The 23,413-nt window shown below is 40.8% G+C and overlaps 3 protein-coding genes across 3 annotated transcripts in view; 1 reads left to right on the top strand and 2 right to left on the bottom strand.

Moving 5' to 3' along the window:
* Positions 1–1,735: 1,735 nt before the first annotated feature.
* On the bottom strand, positions 1,736–6,980 carry desi1a (desumoylating isopeptidase 1a). The gene is made up of 6 exons (XM_010735874.3): positions 6,787–6,980; positions 6,449–6,470; positions 6,010–6,079; positions 4,843–4,952; positions 4,611–4,733; positions 1,736–3,580 (listed from the first exon to the last, which is right to left on the bottom strand). The coding sequence occupies exons 1-6, from the start codon at positions 6,875–6,877 to the stop codon at positions 3,490–3,492; spliced, it is 507 nt and encodes a 168-aa protein (XP_010734176.1). The 5' UTR covers positions 6,878–6,980; the 3' UTR covers positions 1,736–3,489.
* A 1,183-nt stretch (positions 6,981–8,163) lies between these two features.
* On the top strand, positions 8,164–20,127 carry flii (FLII actin remodeling protein). The gene is made up of 31 exons (XM_019266012.2): positions 8,164–8,321; positions 9,448–9,558; positions 10,536–10,607; positions 10,760–10,840; positions 11,054–11,301; positions 11,440–11,543; positions 11,747–11,922; positions 12,114–12,271; positions 12,826–12,910; positions 13,067–13,214; positions 13,320–13,450; positions 13,550–13,657; positions 13,795–13,899; positions 14,065–14,244; positions 14,369–14,451; positions 14,564–14,638; positions 14,806–14,889; positions 15,011–15,182; positions 15,342–15,449; positions 15,538–15,729; positions 16,023–16,121; positions 16,249–16,338; positions 16,427–16,566; positions 16,785–17,019; positions 17,107–17,261; positions 17,355–17,415; positions 17,509–17,637; positions 17,797–17,903; positions 18,057–18,162; positions 18,251–18,316; positions 18,403–20,127. The coding sequence occupies exons 1-31, from the start codon at positions 8,259–8,261 to the stop codon at positions 18,535–18,537; spliced, it is 3,807 nt and encodes a 1,268-aa protein (XP_019121557.2). The 5' UTR covers positions 8,164–8,258; the 3' UTR covers positions 18,538–20,127.
* A 718-nt stretch (positions 20,128–20,845) lies between these two features.
* llgl1 (LLGL scribble cell polarity complex component 1) overlaps positions 20,846–23,413 on the bottom strand; it is a 31,835-nt gene continuing 29,267 nt past the window's right edge. The window contains exon 24 of the mRNA XM_019265999.2: positions 20,846–22,945. The gene's annotated coding sequence lies outside the window, so the exon portion shown is untranslated. The remainder of the gene's footprint in view (positions 22,946–23,413) is intronic.

Genomic DNA, 23,413 nt, shown 5'->3' with positions numbered 1-23,413 from the left:
GTTTACTCAAACTTAAATTCCATAAGACTCCTTGCAGTTCAATGATCTTATTCATCAGGATCTCAACATTGCACACATTTCTGTCATTTTGAACTGTACACATATTATGGTCTATATGTGGAATCTGTGGGGAATATAATCATGAACAGAGTTGTGCAAACGTGCACAGAGTTGCACTTGGTCAGAGAGAGCATGGTTTTAGGTTTCGATTGGATTACCTGAAGAGATTTAAAAAGCAAACTTTTATTTGAAGCTTGTGCATCACATTCACATCCATTCTTCTTAGATATAAATTATGCATTCACCATAAAGTTTTCCATATTTTTTAGGGTGTTAACCTGTTGCAAATGGATCAATCATCCTTTATTCCATTTCACAATAAAGCACGGTTTGTTTGTTTTTGTTTTTTAGCATTTGGGGCTAATCGACCTTAACTGATAAGGACGTCACAATAAAAGCAAGAGATTTATGAAATGGTCAAAAATGACACCAGAGATTTTTGAATATGCAGTCAATGGCTTTATATGTAGGTAGAATTACAAAAAAAAAAAAATACAATACAAACAATATGCATTAACATATCTACCATAGTTAGATAACTTAAATAGGGAATAATATCCATAACTATCTGTAGCAATTTCACATTACAGGTAGCAGCCAGCAACTACATAGACAGTATCAGAGCAACAAAGGGTGACTTGTGCAGTAATACATTTCAGTGGTCTGGTTAGCGCGTCAGTTAGTCGGTTAGCAGAAGACAAAGTAACAGAACCCAGATTCACCTGAGCTTTCTAGCCTCTTAAAGGGGAACTGACCTAAAAGTAGCCAAATATTTGTCATATAAATATCAGGTTAAACTTTTTGAAAAATAAAGTTTTGACATCCACATCCAATATATTCTTTTGTGCAGGTGCATCAGAGAAATGATCACACCTCGAGTGCCGAGTGACGGCGACTGCTTGGACTGTTTATTTATTGCAGGAGAATATAATGAAAGTTAATGCTGGTAGGTCACTCTATGAGATTTCTTGTTTTTCTGGCTTCCTTCCTTCATCCGTCACTCTGTTCAGGCTTGTGACGTTCATATATGTAACACTGTCTTAATCAGATAACCCCTAAAACATGTAATATACTTACTATCTTGAAATTAGACAGCTATGTGTTCTTTCTGGTGGCAGAGTGCAGTATATAATGCACTGAGATTATAGGCTGTGAGTATTAATGCATCCAGATGTTGTTTAATCTGGAATATATTTTCAATTTCTTACGTTTCCTACAGTTTCCTGCAGGTTATAATCCATGGTGTGCATTGCATGGTCAATATTAGTGAGTTGAGGGTTCCTTACTACCTCTAACTCCTTTCACCTCATTGGTGTATTTTAGGATTTTCAATATTTCTGGACCTACATAAACTAACTACCAGATTTTCAATGCGGACTGCACAGGAAGTTACCATCTGTGCTATACGACAACCATGCCAACTCCCAACAGTGTGACTGTAGCCAAGCAGAGGGAAATGAAGGCACAGAGGTGTATTTTATCAAACACACTCTGGTGACTGTTAAAGGTCTCAAGCAGGTTGTTCTTAAATTGACAATACAGCATATGGTCAATTTTACATTAAATTAAAAAAAAAGAAAAAAAAATCTGTGGCTATGCAGTTATCTAGAATTACCGACATGGCAACTAAAATGTGTGTATTTCAAAACACACACAATAACAAAATGTATCTATCTTTAGCCTCTTCCTGTGGAGCTGGTACACAGACCAAGAGGCATAATTTATGTCATATAACAGGGCTGTGGAGCAGTTCACTTTTATATCAGCAGGTAGATTTAGTACCAAAAATCCTACAATTTAGTTTCTTTCTGTATATGAAAACAGTTTCGGTTGTCAAAAATCTTTTTTATAAAAGGACCAGGATTGTCTGGAAAATGATTTTATAGCACTTTGGAACTGTTTCTTGTGACGTACACTTTTGTAATCAACTCTACCATTAACAAATGTCATGGAGGGTTTACTTCATATACGTAGGAGTAACTGAATTTACAATGAACTGAGCCCAGTCCTGCTATAGATAGGGCTGTCACGGAATCATACAATTATCATGGCAGAAAGAGCTCAAGATAACGTTATTATCACAATATCTATAGAGAATTTTTAAAAATGTCATTCAACTTTTATTGTGTATATTGTCTCTTTTTTGGCAAATGAATTAGACACTCAAAATACGAGTGCAAGAAGGTGGAGACAGAGTCTGTAACCATAACTGTACAAAAGCGTACATCTGACTAAGCAAGAAATGATTAAAGAGACACTAGATTATTATCACATGTGTATTATTAACATATCAATATTTCATTTTTATCGTGACACCCCTAGCTATAGAAACATACACTCGCATCAATCACCTGCTGTATGTCACATCACACGTGATGTGATAAATGGAATGATAATGTAAGGTTCAGTTAAGGTTGTAAATTGTAAAGTTCAACACAAAGATTATAGGCATAAAAGGATTACTGATAGGAAAATAACTACAGGCAACAAAATAATAATAATAAAAAAAGTAAAACAAATCATAAAAGTGCAAAAAAAATGTAAATATGATTGACATTAAAAGACTGTTCAGGATTCAATCATCTCATTTTCCATGAACCAGCATCCATTGAATTTAATATATTAAACATATCTATGCAAAAGGTGTACACTCAGATTAAATTCATTGTAGTCAGCAGCAGATGACTCTTACTGCAGAAACCATGTGTGAAATCTGATATGGTTAAAAAAAAATTTAAAAAAGAACCAACTAAACTGAAGAATTAAAATCTTAAACCAATTTATAATCTCAAAATGGAAATGAGAAACTACAAGGTTCAACTTAAATCAAAGTAAAGGAGCATTTTGTACCTGAGTACAAAAGTTAGAGTACTGAATAAGCTGGATGCACTGACGTGCAAGAGGTATTTTAATGTTGTATATGGTTTAATTACAGCTATTAGATAAATGTAGTGGAGTAAGAAGTGCAATAAATCTATGCTGTGGAGTAAATGTACAAATTAAGTTAAGATAAATTAAGTTGCAGTGGCCCAAATCTAAATAGAATTTGAATAAAGTTTATCTGGATATCTGATGTATTTCTAAGAGGGAAACATTCATCAAAGTCAGCTTATAGTGCAGGAAACAGAGTTTTGATATCTGGCTTTGCTGGTAGACCCATCTGCTTTTTGTACTTTGAAACTGATGCCCTCAAACCAACTACATTTTAAAATCATATCATAATTATAAATATATTTAAATCATGTCATTTAAGGATTAACTGGTCAGCAATCAGTTATAGCTTACAAAAACCATCAGCTTCAGTGCTAGTGTATAACTTATTTACAGAAAGCAAGACAGAACGACGATTAATTTGAAACTTTTCACTGACTGACTACAATGGAAGTGACCTTGCGAACACCCTGACTGACTCTGCTGCTCTCTCTCAGGTTAGACGTTTCTTCCCCCGTTGATGACGTTTCCTCCTGGAGGAGCGATGTGGATTGAGTCCAGGATGGGCCGTAGTATCTGGCCAAATGGTCTGGAGATGGAAGGATGAGATTTGAATTGATATTTTAAACTGAGTCATAAAATGATGATTGCACATCGTGCCTGAAGGTACATTTAAACCTTATACATATGTCACTGCATAATCACTCTGTCTGTTTTTGTTTTGCATCCACTTAAAGGACCAGTGTGTAAGATTTTGGAGAATCTATTGGCAGAAATGGAATATACTAATCATAAATGGGTTTTCATGAGTGTTTAATCAACTGAAAACAAGGAGTGTGCATCCATGGAGTGTGCCATGTTTGACCACTATGTTCTGAAGTCTGTCTAACACGTGTCCATTATTAGGTGAGGGTGAGGCAAGAGGTATTCAGTAGGTTGCACTTTGCAATCCCATCACTAGATTCCACAAAATCCTAGACACCGGACCTTGAAGCGATGTATTTTGTTTTGGCTTCTACAGTGAATTAATTCAGTTATAATTGTTTAACTGTTCATTCAAGACCTTCACTATATTTACGTTAACGTCGACAGAGCATAATCCACTCTGTACACTCTAAGACTTTAAGACTGTTACCAAGCACTGGAACATCTCTATACAAAATGATCAACAGTGGAAAAAACTTTTTGGACACATATCCCAGCAACTACAGTATTATAAGCCTATTACAGCAACAACTCGTGCTGAATTTGTGAGTTTGTGGTAAAAACGTGTCTCTCATATGACTGGCCATGTGACGGCTCTAAAGAGATCAGTGTGAGTTTTCACAACAGTTCAACACTGTGCAACAAATCCCACCAGTGCCTGTAAAGACTCCTCTCACAGTTACACCGCATTAACTTTTTGGCTCACTCACCAAGTTCGAATTTTGTTAGAATGATCCATATGTTTCATGAATCTCATGAAGTTCATAAATCTCTGCTGCTGGTAGAGAACCATAATGACAATATCAGCTGAGACTTTTAAGTGTAAAGCCAGATTTGGTTAGATTTTATTGGGACACAGATGGGGTCGTATGGCGTTTTGAATTTTTAAAACAGGCTAAGACTTTTACACTCACGTGGAGAGGACTTCAGATGGAAGGTCGGTGATGTAGGAGGGGATGGACCTGCCCGTCAGGAACTGAGCCACCTCATTGGTGAAGGTGTTGCAGTTGTGCTCAAACAGACGATACCTGTCACCTCTGAGCCAGGAAAGAACAGAAAAGAGTTAACGCATCAGATAACAGATTTCACGCATCGTGATTAGTCAGAATCAAGTATGAAAGCAGAGATGCATAAGAGCTACTCGACCTGTATGTGCTTTCACCCAAGGAGGAGAGGTAATCCATGAAGATCTCTTCAGACACTTCAGTCTCGCCCAGCTCCACCACAGTGTCTGGAGGGCCCAGCATTGTCCCACCCTGACAAACACACGGCAAAACGTGAACATCATATAAGAGCTATTGAAGAAAAGTAATTCTCAAAAGGTAGATTTGTATCATTTTAATCTCAACACACCCTTTGATCATGCACTGCTGGAGCGGCGTTCTCAAACATCAAACAGCAGGTTTTATCAGTCCCTCTGAATTACAGAGCAATGGCGACTTTCTAGGGCTGCCATTTTGTATAATTATGTAAAAATGAATCTAACAGAGGCTGATTCACCAGTTTCAGACTTTTTTGCTGCCAGATCTAATTAAGTTACCATAAACAGTGATTTGTAAAGGCTAAATATTTAATACATCTTTAGATTTATCTTTTTTTCTTAAAAAGAAAAAACAAAGCTTATAGTGCAAATATCCACTAACATCCTGGTATATCTTGTTCCTCTGTGCCATAGAGCTCCATTGTTGTCTAAAAGCTATTAAAACACAACAATGAGCCGCATTGTTCCACTGTGAAGCAAGTTCATTTATTTCAATGAACATGGGTGCTGTAGTTTATTTTAAGGTCATAGTCTGCTGCTAGAAATACTCACTAACACAGCTGGTTAGGAAATCACTTAGCTGTTTTGAAATGAAACTACTGTATTTGTTACACAGAGGGGGAAGAAAAGTGTTGAGAAACACTGAAGACAACAAGAAAAAAAAAGAATAATGCCAGCCTTATTCTTAAAAAAGTATTCTGGGAAATCCAAACTGGAGTAGAGGTAATTTAATTTAAACCATCATCACAAAATATCACCCGAGGGCATGTGAATCACTCTTTCTGTGATGTGGTAATTGGCAACATCTCACTCGATATTACGCCTTGCACACAGGCTTCAATAAGGCTTTTACTTAAGTTCATATGAATTTTTAGAAACTTAGTTTAAGACTTTCTGCGCACTGACAGCTGGAACACATATTCACAGTGAGAGGATGTGTTATGCCTCTCTGTTGTAACTCTTGGTTCACTTTGCATTTGCATTTCCTTCATGAACTTGTTCACTGAGAATTGGGAAACAGCTCGGAGCCAGTCCGTTTGTTCCAGACGTACCGGTGAACAGCTGGAGATCCCCTCCCCTCCGAAGAAGAACTCATCACCGTATGCCACTATAGCTGTGTGCCTGGAAGAAAAACCCAAAATGATCACAGGGGTACACTCAGTGCCAAATAACAAGCCACAAACAAGTCAGCGAACCAAAAAGACTCAATTATTACAACAATAGTACAACAGTTGAATAAATACACTATCAGCTCGCCTCATCTAATTGTGGTACATAATTACACACACAGCCCGTGGCTTTTTCTTTTTTTTTAAGCTTTTAAAAGAGAGTTTCAGTTCCTGTGTTATCTGATCTGAGACCAGAAATGGGTCAATGGGCCTACACCTGCTGGATCCACACATTAGATGCACTGTTTTCATGACTCAGGAGGTCTGACTTTTTAGATCTCAGGCAAACCAGCTGTCAAAATGGAAGAAAGAAGATTCGTACCAGATACCATCCAGTTGCTTTCCTGCAACAAAAAAGAAGGACAAGAGCAGTGAGAAGAAGGGGGTAGCTTATCTTCTGTGTTGATGTCAACCCCCGGTAACGACCTTTGAACCATTTCTTAAGATGTGGGGGGATAAAATAGTCACGATTTACAATTTATATGCATTAAGAAATAAGTGTAGGTCTTAATAAGTTAATTAAAGATCAGCACAGTAACACAATAACTGCATAAAAGCGTCTGTTCAATGTAAGCCAGAGAAGGCATCTCCACCCGGTATTTGTTATTATCACTTATTTGTCCCCAAGGCCAAGCTGCATCGGATTCTCTGTGTACTCACCTAACATGATCGGACTGAGGCTGCGGGCCATCCCTCTCGATAGATCATAAATATATAGCTGTATATTGTATCGCGTAGTGTTTTTATCCATAATGAAACCCTCCTAAAAAAGCCTTTTATTTTCTCGTTGGCTGGACAAGCAATAATGGCACAGCTGACTGGGAGGTTCTACCGATGATGTCATCACGTCTAAAAATACGTGGAACACTTCCGTGGCCGACGCTTTCAAAATAAAATATTTTCCGAGAAACGCTCATGCGAAACACAGCCAGCTTTCTTCGGAGATAGCTTTATTTTGAAAGAATTGTGTACGTTTTCCGGTATTACTCCGTATCTCTTAATGACTTGACACAATTTAATTAGAGCAGTTGACAGCGGGTTTTTTTTTAATGTTTGTTTAATTAAAAAAGGGAATTTAGCAACAGCTAACACAGATACTTTAATTTATCAACATAGTGCCACATATTTCAGTCCTGTCGAGGAAGAAGACAGATTTTTAAAATTTAAACAGAGTCCACCATGACAGTTTTGGTAATATTTGTAATATTGTAGCAGTTTAATAAATCCTTATTAGATTAGATTAAATTAGATATACTTTATTCATCTTTACCACGGGGAAATGTACTTGTTACAGCAGCAGAGGAACGTGTAGCATACACTACAGAATTAGAAAAAAGTACAAAAGGCAAAAACAACAACAACAACAACAACACAATAAACAGACAGAAATATCTGTAACCTACACAATAAACACGAAAAACAATCAACCTTCAAACAGACAAGTACTGAGGATAAAAGTGGCATGATATAAAAAGAGTATTGTAATGTAAAGTGACCATAGTGTGAGAAATATTGCAAAGAAAGTGACCGTGATACAATTTTTTTTGTCCATTGCTATTTTTTTGTTCTTGTTTGTTTTTGTTTTTGTTTGTTGTTTTTTTTTGTTTTTGTTGTTGTTGTTTTTTTAAGTTTATGTTCTACCTTAGTACTTGTTTTAGCACATTCTACTTTAGTACTTTTTGTAAATATGTACACTTGTGTTTTCCCTCCTTGACTATTTTTCGCTGCTGTAAACAAGTGAATTTCACCGTTGTGGGATAAATAAAGTATTATCTAATCTAATCTAATCTAATAAAAATATTATTGCAAGAGTAGTGACCATAATATAAATAATATTACAAAAGTAAGTGACCGTGATATAAATAATAACTGCAAAGGTTTAAATGAGATAAAATAGAAACATTATTATGAAGAGTGGGGCTCTCACACGTCTATTGTATGATCCCTGGTGAACACTGGAGGGCGCTGAGGGATTATTATAATCTCTGGTTCACATTCCCGGGCTGAAGGTGGCGCTGTAGCGGCTGAAGCGGCTGGTGCCGTGTTGGAAAGAAGAGCCACAGCCCTGCTGCTGCTGCTGCTGCGGGACCAAAATAGACAGCTGAGCGCCGAGCAGCTGACACAAACCAGAAATGGCTGCCACCGGAGTCCTTCCCTTCATAAGGGGGGTAGATCTGAGTGGAAACGACTTCAAGGTAAGAGTTCCACGCAGTATTTTGTTCTTTTATTTTATTCCCGCCGCTGAGAAACGCAACACGTTTATCCAGCTAGCGAGCTAAAGCTAATCCAAGTTACCGAGCAACGGAGTGCTAGCCTAGCCTGCTAGCATTGGGCGTTAGCCAGTTGTCAGATGTTTGATAAAGTGGCAGCGTGGCTTCGACCACAAGCCTCCCTGTCCTGCTGTTAACACGTTTCTGTCTAGAGGAACTGCTTCCTAAAGCGTGCTTATGTACTTTGTCGGCTGTTGTGCTATTTCTGGGGTAGTTTGAGGTTACGTAGCTCTTATTTCAAACGTCACGGCAGCTAGCTGAGTTAGCTTCAGGGTTGTGTCTGTCCGAGTTTAAGAAAGATAACAGAAAGAAAATGCCACGAACAGAGCTACACACGTTAGCTGACGCTGTGGGCTTTGTTGACTGGCTGCAGCCACCCATTGTTTGGACACTTTGTGAGCTGAGTTTTAGTTCAGGAGGCAGCAGTGACAGCTGCGATCATCTGCCATGTTTGTGGACTGACAGGACTATTTGCGTACTGATCCCTGGGTGCCAGAAGCAGCGCATGTAAGCTGGGCTGGGAATAACTTGTTCATGTAGAAGTTGGTGAATGGCTGATGATGATTCAAGTCTGATTTTTAGCCAGTGTGGCTGTGATGACATCATTTCCTCTGCCCCATTGTGAGCTGTACTTTTCAGGGTTTCCTGTAACGACTGTAAAAGATAATGTAGACTGAGCCTCACAGCTGGCCAGATGTCTGCTGGGTTTACTCATGTAGCTGATCTGTAATTGACTGAAGTGGTCTGATTTGTCCTGTCACACCCACCACCCACTCATTTTTTAGACACACCAATACAATGCTTGGTAATGTTTAATAGAAAAGATTTAGAGTTCAAAGTATCTTTGCACTTTATTTGATGGCTTCATATTAAATGGGTTATGTTTTACAGGCAATACCAGCTGTTTTTTATTCGCAACTTCCACCTTTGACCTTTGACTGACTCCATCACAACTTAACATCACTATCCTGAAAAAAAGCATTGGTTACGTTGATCAAACAGTATTCCCGATGTCGGGTCTCATGCTCTCTCCTCTTTGCTGTCTTCACAGGGTGGATACTTCCCAGAGCATGTCAAGTGTATGAGCAGTCTGCGATGGCTGAAACTCAACAGGACAGGACTGTGTTACCTCCCAGAGGAGCTGGCCTCTCTGCAGAAGCTGGTGAGACTTTCAGAGCGATTTCTTAGTTAGTTATTATCATTTTGTTAATAGGTCTTATTAAATCAAATCAATCAATAAATCAATTTTATTTGTATAGCCCAAAGTCACAAAATACATTTGCCTCAGAGGGCTGTACAATCTGTACAGGGAGTGACACCCTCTGTCCTTAGACCCTCGGTTCGAGTGAGGAAAAACGTGCCCACAAAAAACTTATTAGTCAACTTAACAGGGCTGTAAGAAAGCTTCTTTTTTTATTAGTCAACTTAACAGGGCTGTAAGAAAGCTTCTTTTTTTCCAATATGCAGTAGGCCTATCGCAGTTTTTTATTCCCAGGAAGAACCCGAAATACAATTATTTTTAAAGTTTAGATTACTATTTAATTTATAAACTACAAAATAAATCTCACAAAGTGACGGTGAAGACCGAAACACAAGCTATATTCACAGAGGATTCACTCTCTGCTAAAGGGCCTCATCAGCCTCACTACTTATATCAACCTAATTTGGTGTGCCATCTATTACTGCAGTGTTTGTAGCATTGTTTTTAATCCCTGATTGAAAGCATACCACTTTTAAAAGTCGATCTGTGGGTAACAGAGGACATCACATCACTTGATTGAGGACATACAGCCCTCACTGAATCCTTTGGTATCTCTGATAGGATTATCTAATCTAAACTTCCAAAGCTTCAGTCAGCAGGCTGCATTGAAAAAATGATCTATGCTTACACGTTTGAACTTACCAGGTGTAGGCGAATAAGATTAGACCGTTGTTATCGTGGCTATGAGCCACAATGTCTGTGGTCTGTTTAACAGAAATCCACTTTGATTTTTATCCTGTTTGCAGTTAGATTATTCTGTTTATAGACAATTGGGTATTAGTGCACGTGGGAGTGACTGAGTGATTTGTCAGATTTTAGATGACTGTTTTGTTTGTGCATTGTGTCTGTAGACAAAACCTCCTATTCTCTCTCTTTAGGAGCATCTTTCAGTGAGTCACAACAGCCTGACCACCTTACATGGAGAACTGTCCAGCTTGCCGAACCTGCGGGTAACTGACACCCACACATGCCGATTTCTTAAAAGCAACGATACTGCTATCATTATTTGCTTTGGCCAGTTCACATGGGTTTTATGGTATGACCGGTATGATCTGACTCTAGTTCCTTATAGCGACCTAAATGTGGTTCACTATGTCTGCAGGCGGTGGTAGCCAGAGCCAACAACCTGAAAAACTCTGGAGTCCCAGACGATATCTTTCAGCTAGATGACCTCTCTGTGCTGGTATGAAATAATCTCACACACACTCTTTCTCTGCTTATCACACACGTAAAGACTTTCTATTACAGCATACCCACACCCAACATGCTTCCTTTATTTCTGGTCAACTGCATTATTCTGACACCTATCACCATCCCTCTTTTCCAATTGTTATGACATAAAAATAACTCTAGCTTGCAGTCAGTGTTAACCACATGTTTCTCCTTCTTTTTTTAGGATTTGAGCTACAATCAGCTGACAGAGATCCCCAGGGACCTGGAGAACAGCAGGAACATGCTGGTGCTAAATCTGAGCCACAACAGCATCGACTCCATCCCCAACCAGCTGTTCATCAACCTGACGGACCTGCTGTATCTGGACCTGAGCGACAACAAGTTGGACAGCCTGCCCCCGCAGATGAGACGCCTGGTTCACCTGCAGACGCTCATCCTGAACAACAACCCGCTGATGCACGCCCAGTTGCGGTAAGAAGACGTGTTGCGAATTGTTTCACACCTCGACCCAAACGTTCAGAAATTCAGAAAGTCTCATGTTGGGCTTAAACTGAGTGGAAATTGCATCTATTTATTGTAATGTTGCTCGTTATTTCTGTGTGTGAGCAGCCAGCTGCCAGCCATGGTGGCATTACAGACTCTCCACCTGAGGAACACCCAGAGGACCCAGAGCAACATGCCAACCAGCCTGGAGGGGCTGACACATTTAGCAGGTAACACACACGCCACTCTCCTTTCTCTTCCAGACCGCTCACTCAGGGACCTGACACATTTTCCTCCTTACTTTTACCTCTTGGCCTGTGCTCCATTTTTTTTTCATGAATGTGCCACTGTGCATATCCTCAATCTCTCCGTCTGGGGAAACATGCTTTTTACAAACACATGTTCCCTCTGTCCCTCCCTCTCTCTCCCCCAGACATTGACCTGTCATGCAACGACCTGACCCGGGTGCCAGAGTGCCTCTATTCACTGGGCAGTTTGAAGAGACTCAACCTGAGCAGCAATCAGATCTCAGAACTGTCTCTCTGCATTGACCAGTGGACTCAGATGGAGACACTTAACCTGAGCCGCAACCAGCTCACCTCACTGCCTGTAAGGACGATATGTGCTTTTACAACCGGTGTTTAGAAAGTTGTGTTGTTGGATTTGAAAGTCTTAAAACAAGAGCTAATAAAACATTTTATTACAGAAATGTGAGAAATATTCAAATATGGGTAACATTCTTGCTAGAATAGGATTTAATTTGTTGCCTTATATAAGTTTTCAAACATGTCTTCTTTCAGTCTGCAATCTGTAAGCTGTCCAAACTAAAGAAGCTGTATGTAAACTCCAACAAACTGGACTTCGACGGGGTTCCACCGGGAGTTGGCAAACTGTCCAGTCTCACTGAGTTCATGGCTGCTAACAACAACCTGGAACTTATCCCAGAGGGACTCTGCAGGTAACACAAACACACAGATTGAGGGTGCTGTGCAGCAATGATAAAAAAAACTAAAAGACTGCAGAAAACTATAAAGAAAAGATCTGATCTGAACTAATATGTTTGTGTTGTAAGGAGGATAGATGCAAGCTTTTATTTAATCAGCTAACCTGGGCTGGTGTTTTTTTGCTAAACTTAAAATCCATTAAAGAAACCACCGCTGTCCTGTGCTGATTAAACAAGTGAATAACCCAGAGTTGTTGTTGTGAATTAGACTTATTCATTGTAAATTGTAGAGAAACATTTAAATAATGCATAACACTTTGAGTGAACCCATTTAATTTATTATATTGTAGATTTAGTCAACTAAAACAGTTCAGAGGAGAAAAATGTTACTAAAGCTTTGGTGCGATTAATGAGCCACCAGTTGAAATCATGATGTTTCCCTGAAAGGCTCGGTACACTTTAGTCAGTCACATCTAACAGCTGTGTAGAAATTTATTGTTTGTTTTGTTTTTTGTCCCCATACAACATTATGATGTCATGTCAATATGTGGTCGTGTGTTGTCGTCTAGGTGTGGCAAGCTGAGGAAGCTGGTGCTGAATAAAAACCGCCTGGTAACGCTGCCTGAGGCCATCCACTTCTTGACTGATCTAGAGGTACTATGCACACCACAGCAGTAAAATACTGAGATAATACTGGACTACAGCAGCATTTATACTGGCTCCCTCAACTCAAACTTTTGACTAAGACACAAAGTGCATCTAGTACATATTTTAAAATCAAACATATCCCATTAACGTATCTTTCTATAGATTCTGGATGTGCGCGAGAACCCCAACCTGGTGATGCCTCCCAAACCAGTCGACAGAGGAGCAGAGTGGTACAACATTGACTTCTCCCTGCAGAACCAGCTCCGGCTGGCCGGGGCCTCACCTGCTACTGTAGCTGCAGCTGGCGGAGGTGTGTGTGTGTGTGTGTGTGTAACTATATGTAATGTTTTTGTACATAAGTATATTGGAATATTAAGTATTAGAGCTTTCAACCTGTATCTGTATGTGTGTGCAGGAGCCAGCCCGCGAGATCACCTGGCGAGGAAGATGAGACTAAGGAGGAGGAAGGATTGTTCTCAGGACGATCAGGCGAAGCAGGTGTTGAAAGGCATGAGTGATGTCGCACAGGAGAAGAAGAACATGGAGGTAAAGGAAAAAGATAAGAAAGAAGGCCAGGCAGGAAGAATAATAAACACAACAGGGTTGATTTGTGTTTATTTACAAAGAAATCTGCTTATTTTGCAGGAGAATGGAGATTTGAAATATGGTGATTTAAAGATCCGGCGCTGGGACAAGAGTCTAGAGAAACCACAGCTGGACTACTCTGAGTTCTTTATGGAGGACGTGGGGCAGGTAATCTGTCTGTGTGTGTGTGCGTGATCTCTTTTCTCAGCTACAACCAACCTGACTGCTTCTGTAGACATGTGACCTCACTCCCAGGCAACTTTATGCAAGTGTGGATATATCTTTTCCATTTCTCCTTCCTAAAGGTTCCAGGTATAACGGTGTGGCAGATAGAGAATTTTGTCCCCATGCAAGTGGACGAAGCTTTCCATGGCAAGTTCTACGAGGCTGACTGCTACATCATCCTCAAGGTAACACATCAGATCTGCCATCATTCACACAGAGCACGTCATTAGTTTTTATTACAAAAAATACATTATTTTTGGTTGCAGCAAGAACATCTGTAAGTTTTAAGCACTGTATGAGCCCCCCCTTTCCCTGCATTCCTTCATGCATTCTTCGTTTTGTAATCGCAGACCTTCCTGGATGACAACGGTGCATTGAACTGGCATATCTACTACTGGATCGGCCAGGAGGCCACTCTGGACAAAAAGGCCGGCTCTGCTATCCATGCTGTTAACCTCAGGAATTTCCTCGGAGCCGAGTGCAGGACGATACGGGAAGAGATGGGAGACGAGAGCGAGGAGTTTAGTGCTGTACGTAGAAACAAACCTACATGGATACGTATCCTGTTATTGGATACACTACAGAAACTAACCTCTCTGTTTCTATGAATGAATAATGTTGTAAATGTAAATGTGTAATTCATATTGCATGCAGGTATTCGGCAATGAGATCTCCTACATTGAAGGTGGAACAGCCAGTGGATTTTACACTGTCGAGGACTCAAACTACTCCATCAGGTGCCTGAATTAATTTTGTCAGCTTACTTGCACATCCATCTAAAATTATACATTTTGTGATGTAAACTTCTGCATCTGTTTGTTTTAAATCCAATTTGCATGTGTGTTTCAGGTTGTACAGAGTTTATGGCAAGAAAAACATCAAGCTGGAGTCTGTACCTGCGAAGGCCTCCTCCCTCGACCCTCGGTAACTCTGCCTTATACACCACAGTCTCCTGCTTTCTAATTCTTTCCATCCCTCCCTCTGCATTCACTGTCGACCGGAAGTCGATTTGTTGCACATTTGTTTCTACTGCTGTGTCCCATTTAGTGTGGAACTCAGTCTATAACATCCTGTCTTTCTCTTTTTGTTAGCTACGTCTTCCTGTTGGACACAGGGCTGGAAATCTTTGTCTGGAGAGGAGCCAACGCCACCCTGAGCAGCACCACGAAGGCCAGGTAAGATGTAAATCAAGTCCCAACACAAACATCTCTGTCACTTGTTGAATAATTCATGTTAGGAAAACATTTAAACATTGTTCAGTGACACAGTGCATGTGCATTATTTTCCATCTTTCAGGTTATTTGCAGAAAAGATCAATAAGAATGAGCGTAAGGGGAAGGCGGAGATCACAACCCTCATGCAGAGCCAGGAGCCTCCAGGTTTCTGGGAGGCAGTGGGAGGACAACCAGAGGAGATCAAGAAACACGTACCAGATGACTTCTCTCCTATCAGACCTAAACTCTACAAGGTTAGCCTTTATACAGTCCTCCTCTCTGTAACTGGCATGTGAATGTTGCTCGTTGTGGACCGCTGTAGACGCGTACATAAGGCATTCTTAAATGTCCTAAAAACGCATAGCAGCGCTGAACAGGAAATCACATTCACCAATGTTTTTATTGTCCTGTAGGTGGGCTTGGGTCTCGGCTACCTGGAGCTGCCACAGATCAACTACAAGCTGTCAGTCGAGCACAAAGACCGCAAGGTCAAACTGGACACCCTGCCCGAGCTGAGACTGGTATGTTTATCTGCTGCATAAACACCAGAGCCTATACCCCTCCTCCCCTCGCTACATCACTTCTTTTTTTCCCCATCCTTCTCTTCAGTTGCAGTCCCTGCTGGACACAAAGTGCGTTTACATCCTGGACTGCTGGTCCGATGTGTTCATCTGGATCGGGAGGAAGTCTCCACGTCTCGTCCGTGCTGCTGCTTTAAAACTGGGTCAGGAGATCTGCTCCATGCTGCACCGGCCCAAACACGCCTGCGTCACCCGCAACCTGGAGGGCACAGAGTGCCAGGTACAGCTTTCTACCGCACCACTTCAAACACTGCTGCTGCAGACTGTGGAAAGCAAAAATGTTAGGGCGTCCACTTCTTTTACCTGCTGTGTTGTATTGGTCTGAAAACACACTTTACTGGTTACTTTGTGTCTCAGAAATAACTGGATGTACATGCAGAAAAAGGAAGAAGACATGTCCGTGTTTAAACTGTTTATTTTACATCCTAGAACTATGATAATAAACACAATGTTCACCTCATAGTCTCTGCACTTCAGACACAGTATAACTTCATCTTAATTTCTCTTCTTCAGGTCTTTAAGTCCAAGTTTAAGAACTGGGATGATGTGTTGAAGGTGGACTACACCAGAGCAGCTGAGACTGTACAACAGACAGACAACCTCCAGGGCAAGGTCAGTAATATGTGTTTCTAAATGTTACCACTTTGATAGCAGGCTACCAATCAAACACTATTAATGAACCAAAATGTTGGCCTCTTGATTTAGCTGCTGAGTGTTTATTTTTGTTTTTGTCCCGCAGGTGAAGAAGGATGCAGAGCAGAAAGACCAGATGAAAGCCGACCTCACGGCTCTCTTCCTGCCCCGCCAGCCAGCCATGCCTCTTACTGAGGTACCAGCCATGCGCAGTTATTCTTTTTCGAAAAATAAAATCTTCTTTTAGCCTTTGCCTCTTATTTTTATGTATCCTTTCCGTCTAGGCTGAGCAGCTGATGGAGGAGTGGAACGAAGACCTGGACGGCATGGAGGGATTTGTGCTGGAGGGCAAGAAGTTTGCTCGCCTGCCTGAGGAGGAGTTTGGGCACTTCCACACCCAGGACTGCTACGTCTTCCTCTGCAGGTAGGGAAGTGCGTGTGCTCAGATGTCTGGAACTAAGCAGAGGTGGAAATTTGGGGCTTTGGGGTTAGAAATCAAGCTGTGTTTAAAATTCAAACGTCGTTTTTTATTTATTTTTTTTTAAACAGAAAATTAGTTCATGGAGTGTACAGTGGCCCATCTTAGTTCAGTTGTTTTGCATTTATGCTGTCAAAGTGAGTTAATATCTTACTCTGCTATAGATACTGGGTGCCTGTGGAGTACGAAGACGAGGAGAAGGAGAAGAAGGAGGGTGAAGGCGGTGAAGGAGGAGGAGGAGCAGGAAAAGCAGAGGATGAGGAGGACAAACAGCCAGAGGAGGACTTCCAGTGTGTCGTGTACTTCTGGCAGGGCAGACAGGCGTCCAACATGGGCTGGCTTACTTTCACCTTCTCCCTGCAGAAGAAGTTTGAGAGTCTTTTCCCTGGAAAACTGAAGGTATCAGGATCTGTGCACATTATTTGTCACAGTTGACTCTGACTCATCACGTGCGCTCATCGGTAAAACCCTGTCTTGGTGTTCTAGGTGGTGCGTATGACCCAGCAGCAGGAGAACCTCAAGTTCCTGTCCCATTTCAAGAGGAAGTTCATCATCCACAAAGGGAAGAGGAAACAGAAGACCGACGCTGCTCAGCCTTCCCTTTACCACATCCGCACAAATGGCAGCGCACTTTGCACCAGGTAGACATTGAACTATTATCACCTGTTATCAGGTCCTCTAGAGAAGTGTTTTTAAACCTTAGTGTTCACCTTTCATCTCTCTCTCTCTTTTAGGACCATCCAGATCGGAACAGATTCCAGCAATCTCAACTCAGAGTTTTGCTTCATCCTCAAGGTCGTGATTACTTCCCCCGTCTCCTTCTGCTTTTGTAATGTTTGAATGAAGTCCTGTCTTTGGTTCCTGTGTAACGGAGCATGTTTTCTGCAGGTACCATTTGAGAGTACAGACAATCAGGGCATCGTTTACACGTGGGTGGGCAGAGCCGCTGATCCTGACGAAGCCAAACTGGCCGAGGACATCATGAACTGCATGTTCGATGACACGTACAGCAAACAGGTAAATGTTAAGTTTTACAAATACAGTAAACGGTAATCAATACTGGCTGCTTCTGTCACCCTGTGAAGAAAGTACTGAGGCTCCCTGAACACATTTTCAGTTGTTTTTGATGAATGTTAAGTGGATTTTATCAAACTGATTAATCAATTTGTCTCCTAGGTAATTAATGAGGGGGAGGAGCCAGAGAACTTCTTCTGGGTGGGGATTGGTTCTCAGAAGCAGTACGATGAAGATGCAGATTATATGAAACACGCTCGGCTCTTCAGGTGGGTGTTGTCTTAATTAGTCATTATAGAAGTGTGTGTAGAGTGTGATCTGCTTCCTTCTCTTTGACACTCATCTTTTCATATCTGTCTCTATCTTCTCTCTCTCATGTCACTGTCTCGCTGATTATTTCTCTTCCTCCTTCTGCCTTTCAGGTGTTCGAATGAGAAGGGTTATTTCTCCGTGTCGGAGAAGTGCTCAGACTTCTGTCAGGACGACTTGGCTGATGATGACATCATGCTGCTGGATAACGGCCAAGAGGTAACAACCGATCACAGATTTGTTTGAATGTCTGCAGTCGAATTGGACAGAATTTATTTATGTTTTTCATTCTTTGTTTTCCCCTCAGGTGTACATGTGGGTCGGTACTCAGACCAGCCAGGTGGAGATCAAACTTAGTCTCAAAGCCTGCCAGGTTAGTGAGAAACTTTGGTTTTTGTGTCTGTGTGCGCATTTGAGTTCAAACATTTTGATGTTATACCTCCCTCTCCTCCTCCCCAGGTTTACATCCAACACATGCGCTCTAAGGACACTGAACACCCCAGGAAGCTGCGACTGGTGCGGAAGGGAAACGAGCCCCACTGCTTCATGCGTTGCTTCCACGCCTGGGGTGCTTTCAAAACTCCCCCCTCATAGATGAGCATGCACAGAAACGCTCAAAGATACATCAAATATATTCGCTGCCATGTAATTTTCTACCAGTAAGATGATAATGATGATGTCTATGCCTAACCCAGCTTCACCTGAGCTCTGATTACCCACCCCCCACCTGCCTCCCAAATCCTGCTCAGCACTGCTGCTCCACAGCCTCTTGACCAACGTGTTAGTGTCAGAGTCTGCCCACAAAATCAACAAAGTTTAGCACAACATCCGAGTCGGCGAAAGTTCTGGTCAAGAAGCAAAATCACTTTTTTACTACAAGCTTTTTTTAGCAGCCAGTCTGAATACTGTTAAATGAAAGAAGAGAATGTTTTGAAAAAAAAAAAAAAGGTTTAAAGGTGTACAGAGGCTTTATTAAAAAAAAGAAAAACCCAAAGGGAGGCGAGTCCCCTTGCATATCGATCTGCTTTGCTGCTTTCATGTGGCTTGTGCTGCATGGTCAGTAGTTTTAAGTGGAGGAGGCTTAAGTGTTCCTCCATGCTTGGTGCCATTTTGCGCAGCTCATTGAAACAGTTTAAGGCAGATAAAAGTTTGATTTTTTTTCTTTCATCATTGAGGGACTGAACAGGAAGCAGCACTATAATTGTTTTTCTGAGGAATGTTGGTTTATACATATTTTTCTGTTGTGCGGATAATACATGTATGGTATGTTTGTGTGTTTGCCCTATGCGCCTTCATCAAGATGGGGACTGCCCCTTTCCCAGTCTCCGGTCGCTGTTCTCACCTCCTCTAACTTGTCCACTTACAAAGCGAAACCTTTTTGTATGAGATCAGATTTTCATGTAAAGATGCTTTGGATTGTAATTTGCTCTGCCATGTGAGTGGAACAGTTAACTTTATTTGGCCAAAGAAATCCTGAGCAAGTTATAGATGAGATTGTGAGACGGAGCCTTAGTTTTGTTTTAGGTTTAAATGTGCAATCAGTAGAGCCCGGGAGATACTGAAACTCAATAATACTGTAGTATTCTACATTACAGGCTGCATTCAGTTTGTCAAAATGTTTATTTTCTTGCTGTTCTGCAGCAGAGAGAACAAGAGCTGAAGAGTTTCTTTCCAAAATGTATTTTAATTTTTGGAGAAGTAAATGCAATGTGTTGTGTTCTTTTTCAAATATTTCATGTTTTGGATCAAACTTATTCACAAATGTTAATGGGAGATCTTTTGTACCATATGAGCGACATATCTAAATGAATATAGAGACCTCTGGTTGCACTGATCTCAAATCAGAAGTTTGTTTACCAGATGAGTTATGATCAGTTTAAGCAGTTCTAGATTCGTGTCTCCAGGGTCAACATTCTACAGAACTACGGCATCTTGTGATCATGTGACCTGTGTAGTATACAGGCATTGGTCCAAGTATGATATCTATGTATTCTCAAATGGTTGCAATTGCCATCATTTTGTTTCTTTCGACTATATTTTGTTGGGGTGAATCGTATGCCTGGTAGTGTGTTTGAGTCCTACACGCATATGTATGTGTGTATATGAATATGTGCACATGCTCCTGATGCCACCTGCAGATGCTTTATTTATGTATTTTATATAAAAATAAAATCTCACATCACATCTTGTCATCGCACTCGGGTCTTTTTACATTTAGAAGGCCTTGCTGTAAATGTGAGGAGGTATGCCGTGGCTCCTGATGGTATCCCCAGGTGGCAGCATGTGTTTAAAAAGAGGAGGACCTGAACTTGAACCCTGGGTAACACCACAATTTATTTTATAGCATTCATTTATAAAAGTGATGCCTCAGAATTTACTTATTTAAATATCATTGTTTTTAATTAGTTATGATCCATACAAAACCCAAAGAGTAAAACTCACTATTCAGCATTTTAAGGGGAAAGTTTAGGGTCAGATAAAATTTGAGTTCTGTGTTTAAAATAAAAGACTGAATGACATTCAATTTGAAGTTCTGATTTTAAAAGTAACAGACAAAAACCTCTCAAATCTTTCCCCATATGGCACTAATCCCATTCCACAGGGATGTTACCATTTCTTGGCTAAGATCTGTGACTTCCTGCTGTCTCCACTGGATTGGGTGGTAACTGTCCTGGCCAAGAAACAGTACAGCACATAAACCCAATGTGTTTGAAGATTCGTAAGAGTACTAGCGCGATGTGACTCACTTTGAGTCAGCATCAGTTTGGACTGAAGACCCCTAGTCAGAAAGTGAAAAACATTTAGGGGTGTGAAGTAAGGGCTTATGTGAGCTTACCAGACCTCTTTGGACCGCACCTCATCTCTGCTGGCATAGTCCAAACCACACAGCAGACAAGTCCCATAGAGAGAGAGTAAATAATTTTATTAACATTCACAATTCTTCAGCCAAAAAATGCTAAACAACCCGATTAAAATCCTACACACAAAACTGAATGACAAAGTAGAAACAAATTCATCTTAATTGTGGAATTAAAAATGTAAATTGTGCCAGCTGTAGCATCAAAAGGGTTAATTATTTGTGTGTCAACCAGAGCACCAAAAGAAGCTAACACAAAAGTAAAAAAAAAAAAGCATTAACATGATTCCTACCTGTTGAGCTACGTTAGTTAACAGAGGTCCCTTTTTTACTTTTTATTTTGTTTTACGTGAGGTGCTCAAAAAGCTTGAATACTGAGCGGCTTTTAGGCTACAACAGGTGCTAACACTTCACTCTATCATCGGCTTTCTGTTATTAACCTGTCTTCTGTAAACCTATGTATAGATACTGTATATATATTTATTTATTTTTTTACACAGTAAAACTTCTTTAAAAAAGGGGGGTTAAAAATACTGGTGATCAAAGCTCTGCATTTAGCCAATATTACCCAGAATGCACCAATTCACAGAAACCCCAAAGAAAGACATCTCCTGGGTGCATCATAGTACACAGTACGTTACACTTAGCATTCAGACTGACTTTGCTTCCCTTGCCACACTTCCCTGAGTCCCGTCAAAAAGATTTCTGCATGAGGTTGATGCGACATTAACAGAAGAGGGAGGAATTTAATTGGAACTGAGAACATTTTTCTTTTCATCAATCCTGTTTTCTTTATTCTCAAACGCTGGTCACTCTGAGGCTGGTTCACTGTAGGTGTGTCGTACCATTAGACCTCCATATCGTACTTTCACTTTTCAGAATAAACAGATAAAAGATGTGTTTTCAACTTAGGCCGTGCATTTAGCAATAAAGTTTTTTTCAAAAGAAAAGTGTCAAAAATATTATTTCTCCTAAATCTGCTCTGGTCCTAAAAAGATAGTACCACGTTCGCTTCCCTCTTCACCAGCTGGTTCTCTTTGAATCATCTCCTCTTGCATTTTATTTATCTTTAAAATATCTTTTTACTTTCTCCACAAGCCGTACAAAACATAATACAACAATAAAGCATTGATCTTTGCAATACAAACCACCTTCATTATCCCAGCACTTTTTTTTTTCCTTCAACACCAAGTGAGTAGACGGAGAGCTTTGTGAAACCCTCCTGGTGATGTGCTTCTGTGTAAATAACATAATGGCTCACTGATTTGACAGTTGATTTATGCACCACCTCACACAGTAGACACTGTGTGAGTAGACACTGTGTGAGGCAGTTCAACCGCCCTTAATGGCACCTAAATAGTGGAAGAATACAAATGCTACAGCTTTCAATAGTCAAATATTCAAAATACTTCATTTGCTAGTCTTACTCTCTAAAATGCTTCCTCTCAGTCTCTGGTGGACATCCTCAGTTCATAAACTCGGGTCATTCACAGGGCTGTGGTGGTGTTACACAGCGTGCAGAACAATTCGACACATCCACTTGTGTGTGCACGAGGAATCAACAAGCATATTTGGCGACTGCCAATTCCAGTTCCAACTGTGGGGGAAACCTCAGACCAATCCCAGCACGCCACACAACGTGGACAGAAATATAAAAAAAAACACAGAAACGTGATGGGTAGGTCTCCTATTCAGAACGTAACAGCCCTTTTCCTCGAAGGCTGAGTCAGTCATTACGCCTGGAGAACGCCCCGTAAACATCCAAGTCAACAGAGCCAATAAGGAATGATCGCACAGAGCGCGGAACTGGACAACGGAAATTCCAGTTATCGGCTCTTGAAATCAGGATCAGGTCCATCCAGGCGCCACGCTGTGCTAGGTAGGGCTGTCTCTGTCTCCACGTGGGAGGCAACGTCATGTTTCCAAAGTGGTTATAGAAGAAGACGTTTGTTCTTCCAGTTGGTGGAACCACAACAAGTCTTTACTGTTGTATTCTGTGTCCATTTTAAGGCTTTCCTCCAAGTTTGTGCCAGGTTAACAGGAGAGTGCAGAGTGCTGGCTGGGGGCTCCACAGTGGGCTGGTGGGAGATGTTTGTGGTCCAGCACTGAAATCCATCCAGACCACTTGAGCCCCTCCCTGTAATACTTGAACAACAAAAAAAACAAAACAAAAAAACTTTAAGATTACAAAGTTTGAGAGCTTAGCTAAATGAGCTAAATAATCCTGCATCCTGTCTTTATTTAGGTACGTTCAGACAGAAGAAGAATACTGTAATACTGTAAAATGCATTACAGAATGTGTCATTAAAGTGTATTATTGTATATATTTTCATTTGGTGCCACTGGAGGGTAGCAGAGAGTTTTTAAAATGAAGGCGCTGACAAAAAGACTGAGGAGGAGGGAGAGGTCAGCAGCCATTAGATCCTGATTTATGAGTCCTGTGAGTGCAGATAGTAATGCAGCCGAACCAATGAGTGCAGTTAGTGCCGAGTAGGTAACCACCACAAACTCTTCACTTCGGACCAAGTAAAGCTCCCACATTTCAGTAAATTCAATGATTGATACTTGATGGTTTTTGTCATTACGCAACCAAGATCCAGCTGCAAGATTCTT

Source organism: Larimichthys crocea, chromosome XII (genome assembly GCF_000972845.2).
Source record: "Larimichthys crocea isolate SSNF chromosome XII, L_crocea_2.0, whole genome shotgun sequence".
Lineage (NCBI taxonomy): Eukaryota > Metazoa > Chordata > Actinopteri > Sciaenidae > Larimichthys > Larimichthys crocea.
Note: the sequence above shows the minus strand (reverse complement) of the source record. Positions and strands in the feature narration are given on the sequence as shown.

Bases quoted from the DNA above. Each gene is read 5' to 3' on its own strand.
- desi1a (XM_010735874.3), bottom strand. From the start codon at position 6,877: ATGGATAAAAACACTACGCGATACAATATACAGCTATATATTTATGAT. The intron at 6,471-6,786 runs GTGAGTACACAG...TTTTTGTTGCAG, and splicing joins CCTCAGTCCGATCATGTTAG to GAAAGCAACTGGATGGTATC. The intron at 4,734-4,842 runs GTCGAGTAGCTC...TTCCTGGCTCAG, and splicing joins TTGGGTGAAAGCACATACAG to AGGTGACAGGTATCGTCTGT.
- flii (XM_019266012.2), top strand. From the start codon at position 8,259: ATGGCTGCCACCGGAGTCCTTCCCTTCATAAGGGGGGTAGATCTGAGT. The intron at 13,658-13,794 runs GTAATCTGTCTG...TCCTTCCTAAAG, and splicing joins TTATGGAGGACGTGGGGCAG to GTTCCAGGTATAACGGTGTG. The intron at 18,163-18,250 runs GTAACAACCGAT...TTTTCCCCTCAG, and splicing joins TGCTGGATAACGGCCAAGAG to GTGTACATGTGGGTCGGTAC.